The following is a 26,710-nucleotide window of genomic DNA, read 5'->3' on the forward strand; positions in this document are numbered from 1 at the left end:
TTTACACGTTGGGACAAAGGCTGTTTTAACATTTTACAGTGTTGGTGTTTAGCTGTAATTTTCTTCTCATTTAGTGCACCCACACACATTATATATTGTTTTTCCCAGGACGTTCTTTAGATACCATTATTTTTTATCATATCGAATTTATGATTTTAAAAAACCCACCATATTTGATATTTTTTCAAAGTACTCTCACTTTCATTTGAAAAATCTTTTACTCATCTGCAAAAGCTAATGAAACTGCTAAACAGATTCTAACATTTATCCTGTGTTTAGAAATACCCAATGTTTTTTTAAGTTTTTTTGCATGCCCATTTCCTATTTGGGAGATTGGTGAAGCCGGCCACTTCAATTTACCCCATCAAACCATATATGTTTGAGTCCCAGGGTATTTCAACTCTTTCCATGCACTAATTCTACCACAAGACCCTGTCAAAATGGATTATACCGTATTTGCTCGATTATAAGACGACCCTGATTATAAGACGACCCCCCAAAATCTGAATATTAACTTAGGAAAAAAAGAAAAAGCCTGAATATAAGACGACCCTAAAGGAAAAAAGTTTTACCAGTAAATGTTAATTCATGTAAACTATTTTTTTTAATAAAAGCTATGATTGAGAAAAATATTTTTTTTGTTTTTATTTCCTTGTATTTTCCAACCTGCCCCCAGTTACGCACATCTGCCCCCAGGCTTGCCACACCAATATGGCACTGTGGCCCATGATATGCCTTTTAACCCTCTATATGCCACTGTGCCCCATGGTATGCCTTTTGACCCCCTATGTGCCACTCTGCCTCCAGAAATGCCTTATACCCCTATATCCCATTCTGGCATTTAGGGGGTTAAAATGCATATTATGGGGCAGAGTGGCATATAGGGAGGTATAAGGCATTCCAGGAGGCAGAGTGGCATTAAGGGAGTTAAAAGGCATTATATAGAGCACTCTGCCTCCAGAAATGCCTTATACCCCTATATGCCACTCTGGCATTTAGGGGGTTAAAAGGCATATTATGGGGCAGAGTGGCATATAGGGAGGTATAAGGCATTTCAGGAGGCAGAGTGCTCTATTAAATGCCCCCTTAACGCCACTCTGCCTCCTGAAATGCCTTATACCTCCCTATATGCCACTCTGCCCCATAATATGCCTTTTAACCCCCTAAGTGCCAGAGTGGCATATAGGGGTGTAAGGCATTCCAGAAATGCCCTACACACACACACACACACACACACACACACTTACTTACCGGTGCTTCCAATTTCCTGCTGTATTGCCGGGGCAGCGGGTTGACGTCTCATTCCGCGGCAGCCGGGAGGAGGTGGAGTTGGCAGCGGGGGTTTGTATGCGTCCGTCGCAAATACCTTCCCCGGCTGTCAGCGATCAGGAACTCTGGAACTCTGATCTCTGACAGTCGGGGAAGGTATTTGCGACGGACGCATACAAACCCCCGCTGCCAACTTCACCTCCGGAAGCACCGGTAAGTGCGTGCGTGCGTGCGTGCGTGCGGGGGGGGGGCGACGATAGGAGGATCCAGGTCCCCTGCAGCGGTGCGGGGGATCTGGATCTTAGTCTCCTAATCAGACCTCTATTTGAGGTCTGATTAGAAGACGACCCCGATTATAAGACGAGGGGTATTTTTCAGAGCATTTGCTCTGAAAAAAACCTCGTCTTATAATCGAGCAAATACGGTAGTTATTTTTAGGGGGGTTTCACACACATTTTACCTCAGGTATGAATTTACCACTCCTGGTATATTCCACTGTCAAACAACACCCTAATATGTATTCTGTAACATCTCCTGGTCACAGTGATACCCCATCCGTGGGTTTGTTGGGTTATTTGGGAAGTAAAAGGCCACCTTTGAGATATTTTGGACATCTGGTCAGTCTGTGCCCATGTCCTATTTTTGGGACATCTTTGAAGCCAGCCAATTTGATTCACCCCATCAAATCATACATTTTTAAAAAAACTAGGCACCCCATGGGCATTTAAAATGCAAATATTTTAACCCTTCCATGTGAATTTTTTTGTGAAGATATAGCGCTAATTTTAGGACTCATATAAAAATGTTATATACAGCAACTGGATATGTAGCAAACATTTCACCAAGTGTCCCACAGCACCATGACTTCTACAAAACATAAAGTGGTGTATGTGATTTAAACACAACTAGCTTTGTAAAACTTGTGGTAGCAAAAATCTACAACTCAGATCCAGGGCCGGCCTTTGGGGTGTGCGACCTGTTATTTTCAACAATATGTTGAAGTTACAAAAAAATGTTGTTCCTTTGACAACAGTTGTCTGTTCACTCCATTCCAAAATACTGAGCTACAAGGCATATGACATCTTTCTTAGTGTTAGGATGAAAAACTTTGCTGACAGTTTAAGATTTACTGCACATATTCATTTATACTAGAGGACTAAAATGATGATGATGATAGCAGAAGGAATCAATTTACCATATGTGGATACCCCCCACACATTCAGAGGTCTAGTGGAGTCCATGACTCGACAGGTCACAGCTGTCATGGAGGAAATAGGGCGACCTACACAATATTAGGCAGATGGTCCTAATGTTATGCCTGATCTATGTATATACAACATGAAAATACAATGTGAAACGGATTTAAACAAAATACAAAAATTTAAAGGAATATTTTCTTGTAAACATTTATTACAAAGCAATAACAAAGACACAATTAGACACATGGTACATAGAAAAAAAATCCACATTCACAATTTTATACACTAATTCAACAAGATGCCATAAAACTGGTACCAGAAGAATGGATTAAAGCTTTTAACCTGTAGTGATCGCGTGTCGGATTCTGATATAATGTGTTAAAACAGAAAGATAACTAAAAAGTGAATGTACCCTGTTAGGCGCTCATTTCAAAAATCAAGTGTCTTAAACAAAACACTCATACAGTGCTTAATCTTTTTACTCTAAGTTCATTGGCTAATAAAAGAAAATACCATGTAAAATCCTATAATACTTTAATTATTGTATGACTAAGAATGATTGTGTATATAGTCTAACTGTAGCTGAGTGGCTGCATGTATGGTTAGCAGTATACTAGCATATACTATCCAACTGTAACAATTCAATTGAATATTGGCAGGTAGAAACTATAGCTACGTAGCCTACAATTGACCTCATAGATGTTGCCAAGCTATAGGTTTCATGATTCCCAGATAGTCTTTGGAGATCTGGCTGCCAGAGAGTCACAGGTAGGTAATCAATATACATGATAATTTTATTTAAGATGAACAAACTTATGTAGTGCTGTTTAGTTTTTTGGGTTCCTTACCGGTTTCACATTTTCTAAAATTAATTGAATTGCTGTATTAGAAAACTCATTTGTGTTTGGTGTTGCTGGGAAAAATCATCTCTGCCGTATTGGTTAAAAAGTGGTTTCTGTTAGTACAATGCAAAATGTTATTTTGCCTTGGATCTATATAAATATGTTTGATTGTAATAATATACCTAGGGGTTCATCTGAGGAGATTATACTAATTAAGATCTTAAGAAAATACCTGCAAACTCCTTCAGGTTGCTATAAACCTGCACTGTATTAATTTAGCAGAATTATTGGGCGCGGCTCCTTTTTCCCTCACTAAGAAAATCAAATCGCTTTTTTGAGGTGAGAAATATCAGTATGTATATTTATGATGAAAAAAATGCACTGCATAACATACCTGTGCACTGCATATACTAATTTCCCTCTTATTTACAAAACTATTAATGAGACTTTTTTCATGTAATTTTATAGCAACTCCTTCTGGATTCCACTTGTTTTTTTTTTGTAGAGATGGATGATGCTGATGATAATGCCTTAAAAACATGAAAATCAGCATTTATGTTTGATTATATAGTGTCCTGATTGGATAAACTAAAAAATAAATTGTTTAGTAAACATATGATATTGCTCAAACAACAGTGAGCTAATGTACCATGTGATATAAAAATAAGGAATGTAAATTGAATTGACAGAATTAACACAAGCTAAGAAAGTAAATACAAAGCTAAATTCACATTTTAAGTAATGTGTTCTATGCTATACAAGTTCATTCAGATCTATAAATCATATGTGCCCAATTCCTAAAAAACTGACCAGCTTTTGTGGATGTTTTTCATTGTTAGCGTACCTAGGAACTTGCCAGGTTTTGAGCAAGTTAGTATTTTCTAGACATGTGCATTCAGATTCATACGAACTTTTCTGTACATTTTCTGTACTTCTTTTTCTCCGAGAATCCATCTGCATTATTCTGGCCTCTTGGTGTTCTTCTACAACAGGACAGAGCCTCCGCGCGTACCACAGAGTGTGAGCTGAGGCCCTGCCGTGTTGTGGAAGTACACGGAAGATGCCAGGTTAATGCAAGTAAAAGGCAGGAGTGGAAGGAGAGTAAGAACAGAACAAGAAAAGGAGGTGCAGGGTAGGATAAGGTACGGAGACATTGAGAGATTGTGAATGTGAGTGAGTGACAGCTAATTTCGTTTCTGACTCAAAAAAGCCCTCTCAATTTCATCCCAACAAAGAAGGTCAGAAAACTAAATTTGTTATTCCAAAACAGGCTAACAAACGCGTGAATCATTTCTGGCCCATGTGTACAAGTCTGGTATTTTCAGCATCCAAGCAGGGGAGCAGCATTTGGCCAAAACCAATCCTGCTTATTCTCGGATTATTTCTTTTATTTTAAGTCTAACTGTGCATCAATATGTATGTGAAATTACATGTCGTTGTTTCATGTTATTGTAAGCATATCTATTTTGTTTCTGTTGATGTGATGTTATATACTGCCCATTGCTGGGACAGGAGAGGTGGACCTTCAGGCAGCCAACTCTGGGAAGTTCCCATGTATGCTATTATAAATTCCTCCTTCAGACAGAAAGGTGTGGAAGCTTTGCCACGAATACCCAATATTCAAGAATAAACCTCAAAAGCTCACTTTTTACTCTAGTAAGTAATAACCAATCACTACAACAAATTCCTCAAATTAAATAATTATAATAAAAAATATTTCACAGTTATACATGGTAATGATAACACTTGATTATAACAATATGGGTTAAGCTATTCTATCACTAACAACATTGGAGAATTTAGCAAACAGATTGTAATTATTCATACTGCAATTCCAGACATAAGTTTGTAATCAAAACACAAAATTAAAATGCAATAACATTATCGTTGTGTTAAATGTGCTGTTCCACAAAGCATTAATTGTACTAGTGTGCCAAGCAAATAATCCTTACCAGATCTGTCATTTTACTTTTTTCTCCAAAATGGCGATTCAATAAACACAAAACAGAAACACAAAACAAAACATGTTTTTGAAAGTTTTCCAGCTTATACAGCAAGAACGTATCAGTGTCTGCTTTTGTGTCATATGACAATTACATTTTACAAATTACAAATAAGGTAAGTTTTAAGTGATTAAATAATTATTTATTATCTGGGAAGGATATGGGCATTCAGCGGTACTAAGAACTACTTTTCTAATGCTGAGAAGGTGGAAGAGCACCTTTAAAATAAAACACCACTTTCCTATGTAGACAGGATTTCCCACCAAGCAGACATGGCTTTTGCTTTGAGCGTTATTGTTTTAGTAGTGCAAATTACTAATTATTAATTGTGTTTATAGAGCGCCAGCAGATTCTGTAGCTCTGTTACAAAAAGTACTTAAAAAAATCATTAAAGCTGAAAATTGACAATAACATTTACACATTAAGACATAACAAAGGGGTCCTGTCATTGTGAGCTTGAAGGGAAAGGAGACAGAATGAGGGGTAAATTCTAGGATATTAGGTCAATAAGTCTCACCCGCTCCCAACAATATGCTGAGGGCTTCCAACACATTGGCTAAATGTTCTGGTGAATCTAATACCATTGCAAGATGGTATTCGCTTGGCCGCCTCTTATGGACTATCTATCAATCAGTCTTATTGTAATAGTTGCCACTTCCTTTTCTGCACTGAATAGATAGAAACGAGTTGCCACAATTGTAACTGGCTGGTCTGACACGGTTCCATTGGAGTCAACTAATATGCTAGCCAAGGGACCTATAGAATATACCAACAGTTCTGTCCGTTCTTCTAATTTCACAGTCAGTTTCTTAGTTTTTGAAACCAGTGTATTTCTTACAATTATTGGTTGGCGTAGGTCCCCACTTCCCTCAATGGGAGGAGGGTTTCTGATAACCCTGTTCAAGTTTCATCCATTTTCTAACATCCTTTTGTATTTTTTACTAACAGTGTTACAGTGAGTCAAACATTTAAGCAGCAGAACTTTGCAAGTAGAATGACAAGGTGGTAGTACAAAGATCAGAGTTACCAAGTCAATCACAGACAGTGTGCTCCTCTCAGTTATTTTCTCCTGGGATGTATGTCCACTGACTATCACTATCAATTCTACATTCAGTAACCATTAAGCTTAATCATTCTCATTCAGGTGGAAGAAGAGACCTCTGAGGCCCTGCCGGCTTATGTGACACCTTTTTCTATTTTGAACAATTCAAAAGGTATCAGCGTGAAGCAGTCTTTGATTTCCAACATGTAACAAATTAGGAACATCTCAGCAAAGGCTTGGAACTCAGTGATGGAGACAGAGAGACCTTAACAGCATTCACAATCATACAAGAGTAACAAACAAATCCAAAAACTATTTCTCTTCTCAGTGCGGACAAAACATTTCCCTTAAATTTCCACACTTCATAATACATTATGAAGGGCCAACACTGGTATGTTTCTAGCCAACCCTGCGTAATGCAGAATTTAATATGTGTGAGGAAACTGAAGAAATCTCATTGATTTTACTGTACATTATATAGGGCTCTTCCTGTGACAGAAGCTTATTGGGCATAGGTGTTTATCATGTGTAGTGAAGCCAGGGAGTTGAAACAACAACTCTCTTGTCAATTCCCTCTGTAGTGAATAAAGCACATACTATTTATATGGTTTTGTTGTAGAGACATAACACAGGCCCCTGCAGCCCCAGCAGCACAGGGGAGCCCCAAAACATATTTTGTATTACAAAGTGTACATACCAGTGGCTCATATTTTGAGCACAATTGGGTTTATTTGTCCCATTATAAGTGCACATAACGGAGCACCAAGTCCACACATTCAATAACATTCCGAGATGCAGCCCTTTAGATCACAGGGAAAAAGTCCTCCTTAGGAGGAAATAAAGAGCAAACCTTAGCAATGACAGGAACAAAAGCACAAAGCAATTAAAGGGGGATTAGAACTAATAAAAATGTTGCTAAAGCATCAGTGTTTCTACAATGAAACAACACCAGCCCCAGAGGAGTAAACCTTCAGACAAGGAACCAGCAATGGAATTGTGCTAACTGTCCCCTGGCACAAAGAGGAGAAGAACAGGTGAAGTTAAATATCAATAGTCATCACAAATCTTCTTTGTCTTCTGAGACTTCAGTAATGAGTGCAGGATTGATGTCTGCAATGAAAAATAAGAAGACATATGCTCTAAATGAATGTAAAAAAAAAATCAATGTGTTGAATATCCACGTTTTACCCATGTCATTAGGCCACAACCTTAAGTGTGTGGGTGCTCTGTAATACAACCTAATCAGAGGGACTGATCACAACAGTTAATGCGAAAATTAAATGAATACAGAAATAAAACGTTCTTCACAGTGTAGCTACAACAACTTTTTAATAGCTATGATGTGGACTTGTGAAGCTGCTTTGGATCGGATAATGTTTGGATAATGATGTCCACCAATCTCTCTAAGGACTAGGAAGGTTAGATGGAAAAGCATTGCTTGGATTAACGTAGACACCACAGAAATATGATAGTTCCTCATAACTGTTATGGTCATTTTGCTATTGCTTCATGAGCATAACAGCAATATATAAACATGTTTTGTGCATGCATGCTGTCTTATTGAGCACAACTTACTATCAGGAGGTTGATGGAACAAGACTTGATGTTTGCTTATGTTCCCATTCACTACGTAATGATCAGAGATGGCTGTGCCAATTGGACTGGTACTCTCAGTAGATTGTATGACTTCTTCCATCTCTTCCTCTTCCTCCTCATCAACCAAGACCATGACTTCAGTACCTCGTGACCTGCAGTGATCAGTGGAATAAGAAAGGTGCATCATGCCACCATCCTTGAATAAAGTCACCAACACTGCAGTCCCTGTCATTTAGCTTGACACAGATTATAAATTACATGAAATAATAATTGTTACGTAATTTAATTTGTCAAGAAAACATTACTATGGTAATATATTTTCTAAAGTTCCCAGTATGAAACTTCTGCTATGTTACAGGAAAAGACAATAAGGTTCTTCAACTGTAACCCCCAGGTGGCACTTAGGGAGCCAGCTTTTCACAAGGGTGAGCCTGATGAAAATCAACTAATTTAATCAGAGCAAGAATGCAGGATACACACACTGCTAACAGGAGCCCCAATCACTAGAATAGCCAGCACTTGAATGCTGAGTAGGAAAATACTCTGAAATATGGAAAATCAGGGACCGGAAAAAAAATATTTCAGGATGGACTGTGGAGACTGATTGGCTTTCATTATGAGACTACTAGTAGTAAACATAAACAAATATTTGCTAAGCCTGAGAAAGTGTTCAAATATTATACAGTCTGCTATTGTGGATTCTGTTGTGACAAGATTTTCTTATTGCGTTGGCTTCAGATGTTACTTCCAAACAGTGATAAACTGCTGCCAGGAGCTCCCCCTTCCTTGTGCTGTGGCTATGGTAAGGGAGTGAGGTTAGCCATAGTCAAACTATGGAGAAGTGGGCAAGACCTGGGAGTGGGAGTGACCGAATCCTGCTCCACTGCTCAGAGATTGAAGACACTAACCTGGAGCCCTGCAGAAGCAGTGCTTCACCTGGAGACTCCAGGTGAAATCTAGCAAGTTGAAGGTATGGGTCAAACTAATTGCTGATGTCACTATTGAGTCAAAGGTACGAGAAACGGAAGGAGACACTTTAAAAATGCATTCTACTACTCACCGTAAAAAATGTGCTGCCATAGTCCAATGACAATCAGGAAGCAGAAAAATAAGAAATTGTAGTGAGTTAGGGAAAAGTTGCATATTTCTCACTTAAACATGTTTACTTATGCTACGTTATACAAAAAATAATCTAAATAATTATAGGATACAGTATTATAAAATGGTGTATTTTAGAAAGGTAATGTATTATGTTTGAACTACTGCAAGCTACTGAATAAAGCCAAATTTTACTGCCAGTGAGCATACAAAATATGACTTTGACATACCAATATACATGTGAACACTGGTGGTACTATGTTGTCGCAGCTGGGACTGGGCCCGTACCTCTAGGGGGCCCGGTGCGACCTCTTCTTCATGTCTCCTTGTACCAGTTAAAAATTGTGTAGAAAGGGCCCTTTCGACCTGGACCGAACCAATCCAGGTCAGAAGGGCCCTTTCGAAACTATATTGAACTGGCACGCAGAGACAGGAATGTATAGGGGGCACGTGATGCAGATTGCTGCAGGAGCGGTGAGATGTAAGCAGGGGCGGGAAGTGCGATATACATATATATGTATACATATATATATATATGTATATATATATATATATATATATATATATATATATATATATATATATATATATATATATATGCATGTGTACTTGTGTGTGTGAGCATGCATATGTGTGTGAGCATGCATGTGTGTGTGAGCATGCATGTGTACTTGTGTGTGTTTGTGTGTGAACGTGCATGTGCACTTGTGTGTGAGCATGCATGTGTACTTGTGTGTGTGTGTGTGAGCATAACGTTCACCCTTCGCTGTATGGACTTGTTGAAACTTGGCGCTATTCATTTTATGTTTCCAGCCACTAGTGGCCGCCCTTGCCACTCAGAACCACTCTGACTGTTTATCAGGTCCAGCTGCAGTTGATTTCATGATCAAGACAGCCTTTATAAACCTGCCCAGCCCTGCAGTCTGGGCCTTGATATTAACGTTTGAGGACTACCTGCTTTGGTTCCTGATCTGTTCCTGCTTTGGTTCCTGATTTGTTCCTGAGTTGCGGCCAGCGCCCCACTAAGTGGACTCCCAAGTCGAGTGCCCTGCAAGTGGGCAACCTGCCGTGTGCCCTGCAAGTGGGCTTCCTGCCGTGTGTGCCCCAACCAGAGGGCTTCCTGCCGTGTGTGCCCCAACCAGAGGGCTTCCTGCCGTGTGTGCCCCAACCAGAGGGCTTCCTGCCGTGTGTGCCCCAACCAGAGGGCTTCCTGCCAAGTGACTTTCTTTGTATATTTATTGTAGTACCATCATATGCAATACAACTCTTAATCCGCATCTTCTGTCTTTGAGTTATTTCCTGCGCCTGTCTGTACCAACCCCAAGCCATCATGCATCGTTGGGTACAGACAGAGCCCCTCGTATCCCCTGCACCTGGGCTCCTATCAGACCTGCTCCCCCGGTTCATGACAGTGTGTGTGTGTGTGTGAGCATGCATGCGTACGTGTGTGAGCATGCATATGTACTTGTGTCTGTGTGTGTGTGAGCATGCATGTGTACTTGAGTCTGTTTGTGTGTGAGCATCCATGTGTACTTGTGTCTCTGTGTGTGTGAGTGAGAGCATGCATGTGTAATTGTGTTCGAGCATGCATGTGTACGTGTGTTCGAGCATGCATGTGTACGTGTGTTCGAGCATGCATGTGTACTTGTGTGTGAGCATGCATGTGTACTTGTGTAAATGGGGTGAGATGGAGTGTGTGTTATTGAGTATGAGTAAATGTGTGTCATTTGTGTAAGTGTGTTTAAATATGTGTGGGGCAATGATGGCACAGACTAGCTGTTGGAGGGCCCAGGGCAATTTTTTTGCACCAGGGCCCAATGGTTTCTAATTACGCCCCTGCATATGAACATACTATAAAAGGTATATTTATGTAATATACACACACGCATTTATATTTTGCTAAACTACATATAGCCAATAAAGCCACAGATTCCTGCCCACATATTGGTATGCCCCATACCTTTCAGATAGACTTGAGGATCACAGTAGAAAATGGTGCCTGTGATTATGGCCACTGCCAACAGAAAGAGGATAAGGACTGTTGCCATCAGTCCAACAATATTGTGCGGCTCTAAAAGGTAACGACAAAGAACTATATCAATAATAATTGGTATCACAGATTGTATTTTTAGTTTCCCACCCACTCCCCTGTGTAAAATAAATTAATTTTACTGTTCATAACCTTATCTTATGCTTATCAAGTAAAAAAACTTTTCATGTCTTTCTGGTGCACAAAAATATGTGGAAGCCTTAAGCATACAGGGTTAAGATGCAAAACAAAAGCACACTCGTCTACGAGTTACAGACTAATATACTTTTACACGCTGGTAAACTGAAACATATATATTTTGATGTTTTTCTATACTTATCTTAGAAATGTTCGCTGTGATTAAGCATGTGGGGAACGCGTTAAGCGTGGCCAGCTCTAAGATTTGTATGTTTATACAGTACATGAATAAATAAGATTTTTACTGCCTTTCTGGCATTAATTGACCTGACTATTTGAGGACAGAAGTGCCACTTATCTATTTGATTTGTATAGTGGCCAAATATAACATCAAGTCCCAGTGCTCAGAGGACACATGACACAAGTGGGGTTCCTGAGGTAGGTCCTGAAGTGAAGTTGCAGAAATAACACTGCAGGAGCATACATACAAGTTAAATACAATGATCAGATTGGGAAACATATGCTTTATATAGGTTTGGAATAACCCAACCAGCAACCTTTTAACGTGGACATAAATAATTACTTCCTGAACTGAGAAGATCATCCGTGTATACACCACTTACTACTGACTGTCAGCCATATGTTGATCTCTTTTATTCCTAGGACATTCGCTGCTTTGCAGACATAGTATCCATCATCATCATCAGTGCAGTTGTTGATAGTGAGGTAGGAGGTTAAGCCGCTCTGGTAGATGGAATATTTTTTCCCTGGTTGGATTTCCACCTCTGGGTTACTTAAATTACGCAGCCATGTAATTGCTGCACTGGGATTGGCACCTGACACAGTACAGGACAGGGTTACATTCGCTCCCACCAAACAGGTCCGAATGGGCTGTGATTTCAAGTCAGGAAGGTCTGGAAGAAAGAACACAGTTAACTAATGGTGTCCATACATAGATACCTTCTAACATAAATGAATGAGATTCCAAAGACACTGCATATTGGGATAAGAGGGAAGTTTATTATCTTGCCAGGTTACTAACACGTTTGTATATGCAGATCATAGGTTGTTAGCAGAAAATTACTCCCCAAAATCTGGGAGGGGCATTCCCTCTTCGGGATTCAAATACATGTGTCCCGCTTTCATATGAGGTAAGAATATGTGCCAGTTAAGAGTTTATCATGGTGTTCCATAACCCTAAAAGTTACAATATTGTTTATAAGAAAACATTTACAAACTAAATTATGTAAACAATTTCTTCTTATAGAAGTCTTACTCTGTCACATAAATACTTAGATAGGTAAATTACTAATGATAAAAGCAAAACTGGAATGAGCTGTGACATGTTGGCTTAAAACCTGTTCTCAAAGGGGGAATGTGTGAGACTCAGACAGGCAGGCTGGTTTTCCATAGAGAATAATGTTTTACTTATTGACGCATAACTTTTTATCCTAGAGCCATGAGAACAGAGTCCAGACAAAATTAGCTATTTGCCTATGCTAATCTTGCATTGTGTAAATTTTGTTTATATTGGTTCTGATAGCACAGCTCATGACATTGTGTTCTGGTTCAACAGAGGTATGATTGATGATCAAAATAAATAATGCCGGAGCAAATACTCAATGTTTTTTTTTTTTTTTCTAGAAACCTTTGGCTGTATTTTTAATAAAAAACCTGTCCATCTATAAAGCATTCAGTGAAATTTCCCAATGTTGGACCTATACAAGGCTTCTATATACACAATCATGTGGGAAAAAAATAGTACACCCCTCACTAAATATTATGGTTTTACATGTCAGGACATAACAACAATCATGTATTCTTTCTTTAGCAGGTCTAGATTAATACAACCTCAAATGAACAACATCATATTACATATTACACATTCTCATATTTATTCAGCAAAAATAAAGCCAAAATGGAGAAGCCATGTGTGGAAGTACACCTTATGATTTAATAGCTTGTAGAACCACTTTTAGATGTAATAACTGGAACTAATTTTTCCGTATGACTTTATCAGTCTCTCACATCATTGTAAAGAAGAGTGGGCCAAAAATTCATCACAGCATTTCAATCGGGTTGAAGTCTGGACTCTGACTGGGCCATTGGAACATCTTGGTTCTTTTCTTTTACAGCCATTCTGTAGCAGATTTGTTGGTGTGCTTGGGATCATTGTCCGGTCTCATGGCCTCACATCTGACTCTAGAATTATGTGGTATACAGATGTGCTCATGGTCTACTCAATGACTGCAGGGTTCCCAGGCCCGGTTCCTTCAAAACAAGCCCAAATTATCCCCCCTCCACCACCATCTTTGACAGTAACTAGAAACCACAGGGCCCTGGTGCGAAAATTGCCCCAGGGCCTCCCTAACTTCACCAAGCAAAATGACCCACACTGCCACATTTGGCCTAAACAGCTTGTGAATACCTTTTGCCCGAAGAAGCTCATCAGTGCCATCATTGCCCTCAAACAGCCTGTCTACTACGTAATTACTATAGAAGCAGTAAGGACGTAAGTTTTTTTCACACATGGCTTCTCCATTTTGGCTTTATAGTTGCTGAAAACCATGGTACTGTGTAATATGCCACGTGTTGTTGTATTTACCTAATTCGTAGACCTGCTAAGGAAAAGATGCTTGTTATTATCTTGGGTCTTTCTCGCATGTACATTCCATTAAGGGCCTTGGATTTAAAGAATGCTGCAGTTTCTTTAGTGATAAGAGATTTACAGTGAATGTCTACCACCCACTGAAGCTAGAACAGCAGGGCTTAGCTATTACTGTTATCAGCCCACTTGATACATGCAGTGTAAATATCACACAGGACCCATTGTACAAGACATAACATGTCATTTGAGGGACTCAGGTTAATTACAAATAACTTTCAGAGAAACTGTGCCCCACTGATCTAGAATCATACAGCTGAGAATGTACTGCACAGTATCTCAAAGGCTATAGTCTGTAGAGGTCTTCATGAGGGACAGGCCTACTTTTAACACATTATTTAAGCTTAACTCCTTAAGGATCTCTAAGAATATTGACAAGTTGATTCTCCATTACTCAAAGGATTTTTTTGATTTGTTTGTTTGGCATGGCTTTTTTGGTTTAAAAAGACAGGGTGGTCTTGGAAGCCAATTTTGGATCCTGATAGTAAGGTTTTGGAAACATTTATTTTTATGACAGCAATCCTACTCATGTTTTTACTTATAATAAGAAAAAGGAAAATATATATATCTAACAAGGATATTACAGGATATTACATTCAAAAAGCACCAGGTAAAGTACCCTGCTGCATCTTAAAGTGGGTAAATATACTGAGAAATCCAATGTTAATCAAGTTTAAAAGTAGTCTAATTACCATTGAATGTCCCTTCTGACTGGACTATCCATTGGCTGCTAAAGCAATAAGTTTGCAACATTTTGTGTGAGTCCCTTTTAAACATAACCATCAATGCATGCAGCCACTCTAACACCATACATTTACTGTACACTCACACACTAATGCATTACACTTAAATATTTACACAAATTGATGGACATTGGGGAAACTTTCCTTGATGTTTTATTTTAACGAACAACAACCTTGTAATTCAAACGTCAAAGTATTGAATAAAATCTTAACTAGATATGTTACTTCACAGATTGCGTTTATATTTTTATCATATTGAAACATGGCAATGCAGTTTTATTGGCTACAAGAGGCTGTGCCAAAAATTGTCTTGAAACAATTTCGGATTTATATTTGCACAAGCTTTCTGTGTATGTTATTTTTCTAAACACAAACATAATTTGCACAACATAAGCTTTCTGTGGCATGTCTTATTTGTTAGCTGATTAAGAAACATAGCCAGCTTTCTAAGTTGCATTGTAGAATTAAATAAAGAAGGAAAACTCTCACTTACCTATTTTAACATGACAAATGCGTTCTTCTTTAATCAGATGCCTCCCATAGCATTGAAACTTTTGACCGACAACCAGCTGGGAAGAATTTAACGATATCACCAAGCTGTCTGAGTCATTGCTAGCAGAAGTCAGGTTGGATAAGGCTTCATCATCTTGTTTCCACTGCAGTGATGGAAATGGGTAACCTCCTGGCCAATAGCAATGAAGCAGTAACTGAGATAGATCATCTGAGTTATTTGCATAGCATGCCATAGGATAAGCAGGTGGATCTATAAGAAAAGAAAAAAATAACCATATGTAACATTTTCTCTATTGTTTTCAATATCTTTTGTAGTTATTTGACAATGCTAAATGAAGCATATTTCCCAGCATATGTCAGTTTTAGTCATGCTGACATGCCGACAAGCTTGCCATTGGACTTAACTTACATGCCCTTGCCTAGTTCTAACGATAACCATTGACAAAAAATGAAATTTGTTACAAAAAACAAACAAAAATGAACATGACTCATGGATATAATATTGAGAAATGTTATCCATAATATCCTACTTACGATAAACCAGAAGTTCCAAAGTGGTAGACTCTTTCCTTCCACTAAGTGAGTTTTTTGCTGAGCAGGAGAAGTTACCCATGTAATTAGAAGCCACCTGGAGCAAAGTGAAGTTCAGAAGGAATCCATCTCCTTCATGGAACAATTCAGGATTCCCAAAATATGTGCTAAAAGTCCAATCCATTATTGGTTCAGGGTGGGATTGACAAGAGCAGTTGAAAATCAAGTCAGAACCGTGGGAAGTATAAAGAGTGCCATTTGGTAATGTCTGTGTTGGATATATGTTGGCAGACAAATTGTGTGGGCCACCTGGAAAAAGTAGATCAATAGGTACTTACAGTAATCAAGCAGGTACAATACATTTTGATAATAAATTGTTGCTATTATACAGCTTTAATGTTTCTCCCCAAAGAATACCTATCCTAACAAATATTGTGAGATATAATCAAAAATATAAAAGTAAAAGACCAATATAAAAAGTGACAAATTAAAAGGTGCTGGTGTTTTATTCATGTATGCCTGTTCAGTGGCGGAACTACCGGGGTCGCAGGGGTCGCGACTGCGACCGGGCCCTGGAGTTCTCCCACTTAAGGGGGCCCAAGCAGGGCCGGACTGGCCCACCGGGATACCGGGAAATTTCCCGGTGGGCCCGCAGATTCGGCCAGCGGAGCGGGATTGGAAGCCGCCTCCGGCGCCAGGGGCGGGCTGGGCAGGGGGACAATTGCCCCCCAGGCTACCCGAAATCTAATCTAAGCGGCCGCTGGGTGCTGATGCGGCCGGCCGGCGCTACTATAATACTTGTTTTTTTAATTTAATATGGCAAGCTGGTCCGGCTTGCCATATTAAATTTTAAATTTGTATTAAAGCAGCGCCGGCCGGCGGCATCAGCACCCAGCAGCCGTGTGCGATGGCCGCCTAGTGATGGGAGCAGCGTGAAGGGTGAAAGCTCCGCCCCCTTGCACGGACCTTTCACCCCTCACGCTGCTCCCATCACTATGCGGCCATCAGATTGCTGGGAATGTAATCTAAACGGCCGATGCGTGCTGATGGCGCTGGCCGGTTCTGCTTTAATACTTTTTTTTTTTTACTTTATATGGCAAGCCGATCCAGCTTGCCATATTACATAAAAAAAAGTGTTAAAGTAGCTCCGGCCGGCGGCATCAGCAGGCATCGGCCGTTTAGATTACATTCCCAGCAATCTGATGGCCGCAGAGTGATGGGAGAAGGGGGGAGAAGGGGTAGATGGTGTGAGAGGAGGGTAGATTGGGTTGGGGGGGGCCCTTAACAGATTCTCGCGCCGGGGCCCTGAGGCTTCTAGTTACGCCCCTGTGCCTGTTGCTGTCTCACTTTAAATGATACTTCAGTCTGTTGATAAAGAAAGCCTTGACCTGTGATCATAGAAACCTGGCTAATGACAGCAGATAAGAGCTGCTTGGAAAAATAAGTTAGCCCATGATCTCATGAGAAGACATTTTGAGAGTGGTTTAAAGCTGTTCAGACACTTTGAATCTCATGGGTGGTCAATTAATGGATGAACCATCCTTTTGGTTAGGCAGTACATACCTTACCAGCTTCAAAAGGTAAGTCTGGTGCAGGTACTCTAGAAAAAAAGATTTCCTCTTACGCTTTAACATTTTCAATCTATTTCTAGATTTTATATCCCAAAGTCTTTGCACACTATTATGTACCCGGGACGGGGGTAGAGGGCTCGTGGAGGATAATGAGGGGCGCCGAGCGGTTGCTAGGCGCCCCTCTCTCTCCTCCGCATCAAAAAAAAAAAAAAAATGCCGGTGAGCGGCATTTAAAAGCCGCTCACCGGCGCCCCCTTGAGATGGCGCCCATGGCACGTGCCATACCCTATATACGCCTCTGTTTCCATGCAGTCTCCCAACATTCTGCAAAGTTCACATAGACAAAGGCCTATGATGCCTTTTTTCTTATCATGTTACGTTTAAAACAGTATACACTGCTGTTTCATGCCCCCCAACTGCCCCGATTTAGGTGTCACAGTCCCGATTTTGGGTCTCTGTCCCGTCTATCCCTTCCTCTGTCCCGCTTTGCAGGGGCAGAGGAAGGGTGAGGCCAGGACTGGACTGGCCCACCGGGATACCGGGAAATTTCCCGGTGGGCCGGCAGACCAACATTCAAAACAGCCGCTGAGCGGCTGCGAGCGGGATTGAAAGCCTCCTCCGGCCGCCGGCACCTAATTAAATTAAATGGGCTGGCGTGCACGAACCACACCGCCCAATGGCCGTGCATCAGCACTTTGTCCTACGTCTTAAAAGGGCTGGGACGAAGAGCTGAGGCACAGCTATTTCATGAACACCAGCCTCCACCCGCTGCCCCACCAGACACCAGGGAGTCAGAAACCATTGTAAGTCGGGGTGGGCGTTATATGGGGGGCATAAGGCTTTTCTGAAGGCAGAGTGCCCCATAATATGCCGTTTAACCCCTATATGCCACTCTGCCTCTGGAGGCCCCATAGCTTTTATTAAATATGAAAAAAAGAGTTTACATGAATTAATAAAGAAATTAAAGTTTCTTGCAAGAATATCGTGAAGAATAATGTGATCACTGTTTTGTTTCACTGAATAAAATGGAACTTTTTCATCTAAAAACGTTTGCAGTAGCAAATGTTTTGATTCCATTATGTCTAATGTATTTAATTTATTAGGGCCTTTTAACACTTTTGCTTTCTGGCATTTTAATACAAATAATGTGATAAAAAGAATGTTATTTGTATGGCAAATAGTGTGACTGGGTATGTATAAGGGGTACGTGTGGGTACAAGAGCTCGACCGCGAGATAAACTATATGGGGCTGGTCTCCAAATGTTTCCAGGGCTACTTTTCAGTCCCAGTCCGGCCTGCAGCCGTGAACCGCCGGGCGCGGTTATTCATTAGAAGCGCGGCCGCGGCTCGCGGTCACTTGATGGGAGGCAGGCAGCCGCGAGCCACCGGCCGCGGTCTTTCAGTAAGCGTGGCTGCGGCTCGCAGTCACTATGGGGAGGAGTGGGAGTGAACAGGGCAGGCGCCACCTATAGGCAAAGTAGGCACCCGCCTAAATTTGTGACAAAAACATCTGTTAATTTATGCATAAAAAGTGCTGAGGTAACAAGCATTAAAAAAAGGTGGGGTATAAGTGTGACAAAGGGGTAGTGGCTTGTGGGGGTGGAGTCAGGGGCGGCAAAATTATGTTTTACCTAGGGAATCATAGGAAGTTCACAGCTAGCATCTGCAGCTTTACTGTTGCTGCACTTCCCATGATGCTCAGCCAGCATCATGGAAGTAGTATGCCTGGCTGAGCCTTATGGGAATTCAATTCAACGTGTTGGTTATTTTTAACATGCATGACTGTGTGGACAAAAATGAAGCGCGTTTTAAGTGGCGATGCAAGCGCAACATTTTAAAGTGCAATTGCTTGTATTGTGGAGTGCCGCGAGATTTAAAAATTAAATAAATAAATAAAGTGTCCCTCTTTCACATTTTGAATTGTTGGGAGGTATGCTGTTTGTGTTCGAAAAATAACTTACTTGATATACGTAGCTTTGTGTGATGTTTTTCATCTGTATCGTGCAAACATTCAATACACGTGTAGTTTCCTTCATCCTGGATCTGTAGATTTGATATTTCAAGGGAAGTCCCGTTTATTCTCTTAAACCGTCCTTCTGATGAACTGTCACTATTACAGGTAAGTAGTGGTTGTGTGAGGGTGTCTTTAACCCACACGGTTCTTGTTGAGTTAGGCGCCAGAGCATAGCAAGGTATCACTATTTGTTCGTCCACCTCCCCAAGTAAAATTGCTAAAGATGCTGCAAGACATAAACATGAAATTGGATGAAGGTCCTATTGAGAGGGGTCACACAGATATATGGAAACATAAAATCTAATGGCAGAGCAAAAACCCTTCGGCCCATCAAGTTAGCTCATCAAAGTTGATTCTGCTTTAGATTCATGGTAGCTTTATGTTTACCCCATGCCTGTTAGCCTCTATGACTTCTGATGGAAGGATGTTCCCTTTATCTACCACCCTCTTGGTAAAGTAAAAACACAGTTATGTCAGTTGATTCATCAACACAAATCATGGCTTTGTACAAACAGCAATTCTGTTGCAAAACTGTAAAGGTAGTACAATAATCCCTACAAAGAATTGGACTGACTGATTGATGACTGATCCACTACCAGCACAGAACAGGACTACACATGGGTGTGCAAAATTTGCATGAGAAAGAATCGCTTCCATAAAGTTATTTTAACAATAGAACTGTAAATTAATTTTCCATTTTGCATTAAGATTACAATGATGAACAATGAGAAAAAAAACAAATATTTATAATGTTATACGAGTTCCAGGGATAATATTGCAAAGGTTTTCTACACATAGGGGTTGTGCAAGGTTTGGAATTGGAGCTTAGAAGCTGGGATGTAGTACTCTGTACTATTAATTACAGCAACATGCAAATTATGCAAACCAAGGGTCAGAGCTAAACAATCAGAGTGTTGTATACATTTAAAAATCAGCAGCCAGGGGTCAGGTGAGTAACTTGCCAAGGGTCAAAATGAAGAATCACGGTGTATGGTATTCTAAATCAGTAGCTAAGGGCCAAGAACCGGCCAAGGGTCACATTGGGAAGCAAGGAGGCATAAAGCCAGAAGAAGAGTAGACAGCGACAGAATGAGGGAAAATCCTGGTTATACCCAAGGAACAGAACAGGGTGTAGAGAGCTACCACAGGGCACTAAGAAATTGCTGAAACTACAACCATGGCTACAGGACCAACGGAGCACCATATAAAGGCTTTTGGTTGGATTAAATATCTTCTCGTGGCATCCAAAATGTGTGTCCTCAGCCCCCTATGGTCTTTGAAGGCCTGCTGACATCATCCATGGCATTTCTGCTCTAGCAACCATGTGCTTTTGTACACATGACAGGTGACAGAAATGAAAGATATCTTCTCCCTGCAACTTGGTGACTTTTAAATTGAAACACAAGGATTTCACAACCACATACATTTTCAATAAATCCTTGTATACAAAAGGAGGGTCCAATTGTGGCTTACTTACCGTGATAAAGCCACCTGTTCAAATAAAAAACCAACTTAGGCTCCTATGAGATGATCCTTAAGAAAACCCACAGTACTGGAGGGTGCTGAGGTAGGAAAAGAGAATTGCTTCTATCTTAGTTTTTTATATATTTAATAAAGTAGCTGCTCCAAATATTAGTGATAAGCAGTATTTAGGAGAACTCCAGAACATGCTTTTTCCAAATTTTAGCTTCCTATTGGCTGGGATTTCTATTTAAAAATACATAAGTATTCATCTTCGTAATTAAAATCTTAAATGTTTATATACAAATAGAAATGAATAGTACTCGTACACACAAAAATAGATTTTTCCTACAACAAGTTATACTTCATTTTACAGCATACAAATAAAAATGTGTGCAAATCAACTCACAGATGTTGGAAGGCTTGCAGTAAGTGAGTTAAGTCAATGCAGATTCCATAGCGCTGTTGCAAGAGAGTCAGATTATTTTAAAATCACACACAATAACAAACCAGTAAAATAGGTACTCTTGCAAGTTTACAATCGTGCATATATATATATATATAGTAGTTTTTAACTGTAGCATTAATCAGTTTCGGGGCCTTGGTATGACATTGTTTGTATGGTGGGTCATGTGCTCCAGAACTACTTTAACATAGTTTGCATTTCATCGAAGACTTCTGGTAAGTGGTTAAGAAAAACAGACCATGACATCAAGCCCCCATGAGCCCACTTAAGAACAAGGATGTGTTGATCAAGTGATCACTCATTGACAAGTTAGCAGTCAGCAACCTTTTTGTTAAAATATACCATCCCATAATCAAGTTTTTATAAAATGAACAGAGTGAGAGCAGCTCACAATTTTAGCGAGATGTCCACCACCTTATCCTATGTTATTTTCAAGGAAAATGCATGCTGGAATCAATTTAGCATTTTACTGCATGCAAATTGAACCATGCATTGTTCCATTATGGAGTTCAAAAAGATCCTTTTCCTTCCTTCTTTTCCCAGAAGCAGAAGGTAAATGTGAATATACTATCAAAACTGAGCAGTAGAGGTAGCTGGAAGAACAGTTGTTAAGTGAGACAAAAGAACTCCAATAACTAAAGAATACCTGCACCTGTTTGAATGTACTAAAATGTACTGAGGTCCATGCAAAAGGACTCCAATATTAAATAATTTAATTTTATAACATGTAATATGAAACTACGGGTCGAACGCTTCTTTAATGCTCATAAACCACCAAAAACATGGTGGTCGAGTGACAGCGCCATTCCTAACACAAAGTGAGGGCAATCTATTGATAAAATGAGACTGTTACTTTCACATGTGACTAATGCTTTTGACACTTGTTGACACTTTCCACAAAAGCTTGGTTACAGTTGTACATTTTATGAATAGAATTGTTTTAAGGTAGTTTCATTTTTAAGTGGAATGCTGTTTTACGAGTTAAGATGGCACTTGAAGCTACAATTGGAAAACTTGGAAAAGCTACAATTGGAAACTTCCTGTTTTTCCAACCTTCCCATTCTAACTTCTAAATCTGGGTATTGCCTTGGATGTTTGGTCAGCATCATATAACTAATACCCTTCCTGTTACAGAGAAGGGATAAACACTGCTCCACCAAAAAATTCTCATAAATCCTGCAGATCCAGATGTGGCAGAGACACTTTAACTATTTATAAAATATTTTTTAAGAACTCTGAATATTCGGTAATCCTTTCTGTAAACTATACACAGTCAGAATCGTGTTCTAAAGCCCCAAATTAAAGTGGGTTATTCTAAATTCAGTGGACATGGATAAGCAACTTTTGGCTGACCATTTAATGCTCCAAACATCTATGGAACAACAATAGAGTAGATGCAATCTGGAGATGAAGAATTATTTGCAGGGAGAGATTCATTCGTCAACAAGGTCACAGATATAAATTAAGGAATCAAACAAGCAATGCACATTTTAAAAGAGGATACATCAGGATAAAAGAGCAGCTTAGGCAATAACGAAAACATTACCATGACTATTATGACTTAATAAATCCCACATAATAACCAGTGTCAGGAATAGTAATACCTCCTAATTTACTCAGACAAGGGGGTTAAATGTGGGGAAGTCTTATGAAATGTTACAGTCTTAGAAAATCAAAAGAAATGGGAAAGTTTTTGTATGAACGCCAACCTCACAGATAACAAGAAAACCTTCTATTAACATGTGTATCCTATGAAATACGAACATTTAATAGAATCACACGTGCCTCTTCCCTGCTATACCCCCAGACATTAGTGATCACCCTTCCCCCATAAAGTGACAGGTACAATGTGGGGATCCACAGAGCCCTGTCCGATCCCATCACTCCCGCATTGGAGGCAGCCTGCACACTTCCGGATATGTCTGCTCCCACAGCTATATTTAGTGCTGTGATCTCTAGTGCCCCTGATTACCGCTGACATGGAAGCTCCGGGCTGGGATCTCCCGTTTTTAAAAGGTTTCCAGTAGAGAGCAGGTGGGATGAGGTAAGATCACCATCTTACCTTCAGCTGCGAACCAGATCAGCCACAGAGGCTTGCTGCCCGACCCCATCTAGAAGGCAGTTTCGTGCTTTTCCACAGCGTGCAGGGTAAATAAAGTTCACAGAAGGGGCTTGTCCATGCCCTGTACTTTTAAGGTAACAGTCCAGCTTCTCTGGTGAGCTGGAGATTGAGGGGCCTTCTAGGGGATCTGCTAACTGCTGCAGTCTAGTCTCACACTGACATCTCTCTCCCTCTCTCAACACTCTGCTTTCCAATGACTATGGGAGCGTATTGTCTTACTGTTCCTTCCGCTTTCTTAGCATAGAGAGCGGCCACTCCCTTAATGCACAGGTAAGGGCGGTACGATGAACCAGCACAGTCAGTGTGTGAGGGACTGGATACAGTAACACTTCAGCAGCACGGTCAGTGTGTGAGGGACTCAATACAGTAACACTTCAGCAGCACAGTCAGTGTGTGAGGGACTGGATACAGTAACACTTCAGCAGCACGGTCAGTGTGTGAGGGACTGGATACAGTAACACTTCAACAGCACAGTCCGTGTGTGTGAGGGACTGGAAACAGTAACACTCCAACAGCACAGTCCGTGTGTGTGAGGGACTGGATACAGTAACACTTCAGCAGCATAATCAGCGTGTGAGGGACTAGATACAGTAACATATATACTATTATGTAAACATCATTAGGTTTATTTGGTGTAAAACGTAGAATTTCATTCCCCTTTACATTATCACTAACATAAACAAAGTACAGAAGCTTAACACACTACTTTTATATTTTTAAATCTTAATATTATTGTAATAATCAAGGATTTGTAGTTGAGTCAGATTTTGATATCCTTTTTTTCTCTATTATTTTTGACGCATAATGCACCAAATGAAAGCCAATACATTTTCCAAAACAGGAACCACATTAATTCCATAAACATCAGTTGCACACCATGAGCAAACTAATGTCACAAGGTACAAGAATTTTCTGGCCAAAAAAAAATTGTTTTATAATTTACATGGAAGATTATGTGTGTGTTTTGATCTGTGTTCCTTCGTTACTATCATTATTAGCATAACATTTTATTTATAAGTGCAGACAAAGTCCACCATACTATTAAAATAACGAAGAATACCACACCTAAGCCGTACTGGTACGGAAGGATAAGAAGGCCCTGCTCTTATGAGCTTACAATATATTAGAAGTTGAGGGAGAACGAGACCACTTTTAAAACTTTGCAGTTGAGTTGCCCTTCAAAAGAAGCATGTGCCGTTTTATACTTTAATTGGTACAGAAGGCTTTTTGTTTTCTAACACAATCTTCCATTATGCAATAGACCTTTATATGTATGGTTTGATTTAAAAAACAAGAATATGTAAGGCTGGCTTTAGGAAGGTGCCAAGAATATAAAGTCAAGTTAAATAGGGCCTTACTCACAAGTTTACAGTCTATAGGATGTAAAGGACAGCTTAAAAGCTAAAGAATGATAATGCCTTGGATTTATAGTTCATGTTTAAATGCATTGTACATTTATGTTGAGGAAGTGAGTTTTTAGTAGACTTGTGCATTGGAATTTGTGCGAATTTAAATGTTAATAAAATTTACCAATTCACATGAATGTCTGAAAACATGGAGGGACCTCCAACAAAAATGTTTTCCACTCTCGTTCACACTCACTCAAGCTCTTTCTTATACTCTCAATGCCTCCCTGTCTTCTCTACTGTCTTACAGAAGTGCGCCAGGAGGCCAGGAACATGCAGATAGATTCATTTAGAAAGAGGTTCTCCTTTTTCACAAAAATCCTCCTGGCACACCTTCACCCCGATTGGAGAAACGCGGGATGAATGTGTCCAGAGGCTCTGCCCCTTTGCAGATGTTTACTGAGAGGCAAGATTCACAGAGAAGCGCACAAAGAAAGAAGACATGGGGAGAAACGGCCAAAGAAAGATGACGGAAAAACATGAAGAGGCAAGGGAAGGAGTGGAGCTGGAGATGGGGACATGGAAGCGGTTGGCAGAGAAGATAGGAGATATTGAATGAGAGTGTGAGAAAGCATAAGAGTAAATAAGGGTGATTAATTTAATTTCCAAATAGAAAAAGGCCCTCTGAATTTCCTCCCAACAGAAAGGGCAGGAAACAGTTGGATGTTAATTGTCTTTTTGCACAAGTATAGTTTTTAGAGCATTTTTAAAGAAATGTCAGTAGGGGATGAAGCTTCGTAATATGTTGAAGTGTGTTTCATATGGATGGGATGCTTCAAAACGTATTGCAGATCAGAGTGGGGCCAGATGATAAGGAAAAAGAGTTTAAAGTTAGATTATGATCATACAGTCTGCATGAAAGGCCATTTTGTGACACCAGTACAAATGTATTGGATAGCTGGATCATGGAATCCTTTAGATTTTTAATATGATTCTTAAAGCTCTATATTTTTACCTTGGTGTGTCAGGAATGTGGGATGGGTTGACTATGAGAGCTTAGCTTGCAAGATACTAGTTGTAACCCAAGGCAAATAGAATGACTGTATTTGAATTTGACTACATTGAGCAGAGAACATGGAAACGTGTTTATAATTTTTTTTTCTTAATTTTGCTCATGTTTGCTACAATAGGCAGACTAGATTGGATGATGAACAATTCTTGTTTCTGTGATACATTTATGCAAGTTCCCCCCCAAAAAATAATTTCTCTTCTGTGGTAGCTTTTACTTCTTTCTTGGAGGGTGCGAATGCAGTCCTGTATAAAACCTTATAACACGTCTCCTGATTCTTGTTTACTCAAGATAAAACATTGCAACAGAGAGATAAGAGGAAGACAAAGGCCAATTTAATTGCTGTGAGGTACAAATCAATGCTTTGTTATAAACAAGCACAGCTGTTTATGTTTTTGGGGGGTAGATATTTGTATGATGCATAGTGACTTGATATGTAGCATGCATGTACCATTTCACGGTTAAACATTCCAAAGTTCTTAGCTTAAATTGAATGTTTTCAGCCATTGACATTGCTGTTTATTCAGTGTGTCCGTAAAGCAAACTAGAGAACAAAGAAAAATGTAAGACCAGAAAGCCACCAACTAACCAATGGCCTCTACCACTCCTAATCCCTACCTTAAGTCAACAGGGGAATGAATAATGAGGGCCTCTGATCTAACACATGCTATAACTTTAAAATAAACATACTGACATTGTAAGCGTACATACGTCTACCACCATACATGAAAAATCAGAGCTTTTTGCGTCAATTTCATCCGATATGTGGTGACTAACCCCCTTTTTGAGGGGCTTGAAATGAATCGTCTAGTAAATATATGTATAAATTAAAACTGATATTCACTTGTAAAACTACATTAATCAAAATAATCCTAAATTATTTAAATGGTTTTAATAATATAGTGAGAAATTACTGTCTATAGTTAACCTACTTGCTAGGGCAGCAGGTGCAAACATTCAGTAATATATAACAATATTAGTATAGCTCAATAA

The 26,710-nt window shown here is 39.8% G+C and overlaps 1 protein-coding gene across 1 annotated transcript; it reads right to left on the reverse strand.

The window, feature by feature from the left end:
- Window positions 1-7,074: 7,074 nt before the first annotated feature.
- VSIG10 (V-set and immunoglobulin domain containing 10) lies at window positions 7,075-23,465 on the reverse strand. Its single transcript, XM_053473365.1, has 9 exons — window positions 23,243-23,465; window positions 19,201-19,479; window positions 15,672-15,977; window positions 15,118-15,387; window positions 11,840-12,130; window positions 11,010-11,120; window positions 9,012-9,024; window positions 7,931-8,103; window positions 7,075-7,465 (listed from the first exon to the last, which is right to left on the reverse strand). Exons 1-9 carry the CDS (start codon window positions 23,289-23,291, stop codon window positions 7,413-7,415), a joined length of 1,545 nt encoding a protein of 514 aa, XP_053329340.1. The 5' UTR covers window positions 23,292-23,465; the 3' UTR covers window positions 7,075-7,412.
- Window positions 23,466-26,710: the final 3,245 nt, after the last annotated feature.

This window comes from Spea bombifrons, chromosome 1 (assembly GCF_027358695.1).
Source record: "Spea bombifrons isolate aSpeBom1 chromosome 1, aSpeBom1.2.pri, whole genome shotgun sequence".
Classification (NCBI taxonomy): Eukaryota; Metazoa; Chordata; class Amphibia; order Anura; family Pelobatidae; genus Spea; species Spea bombifrons.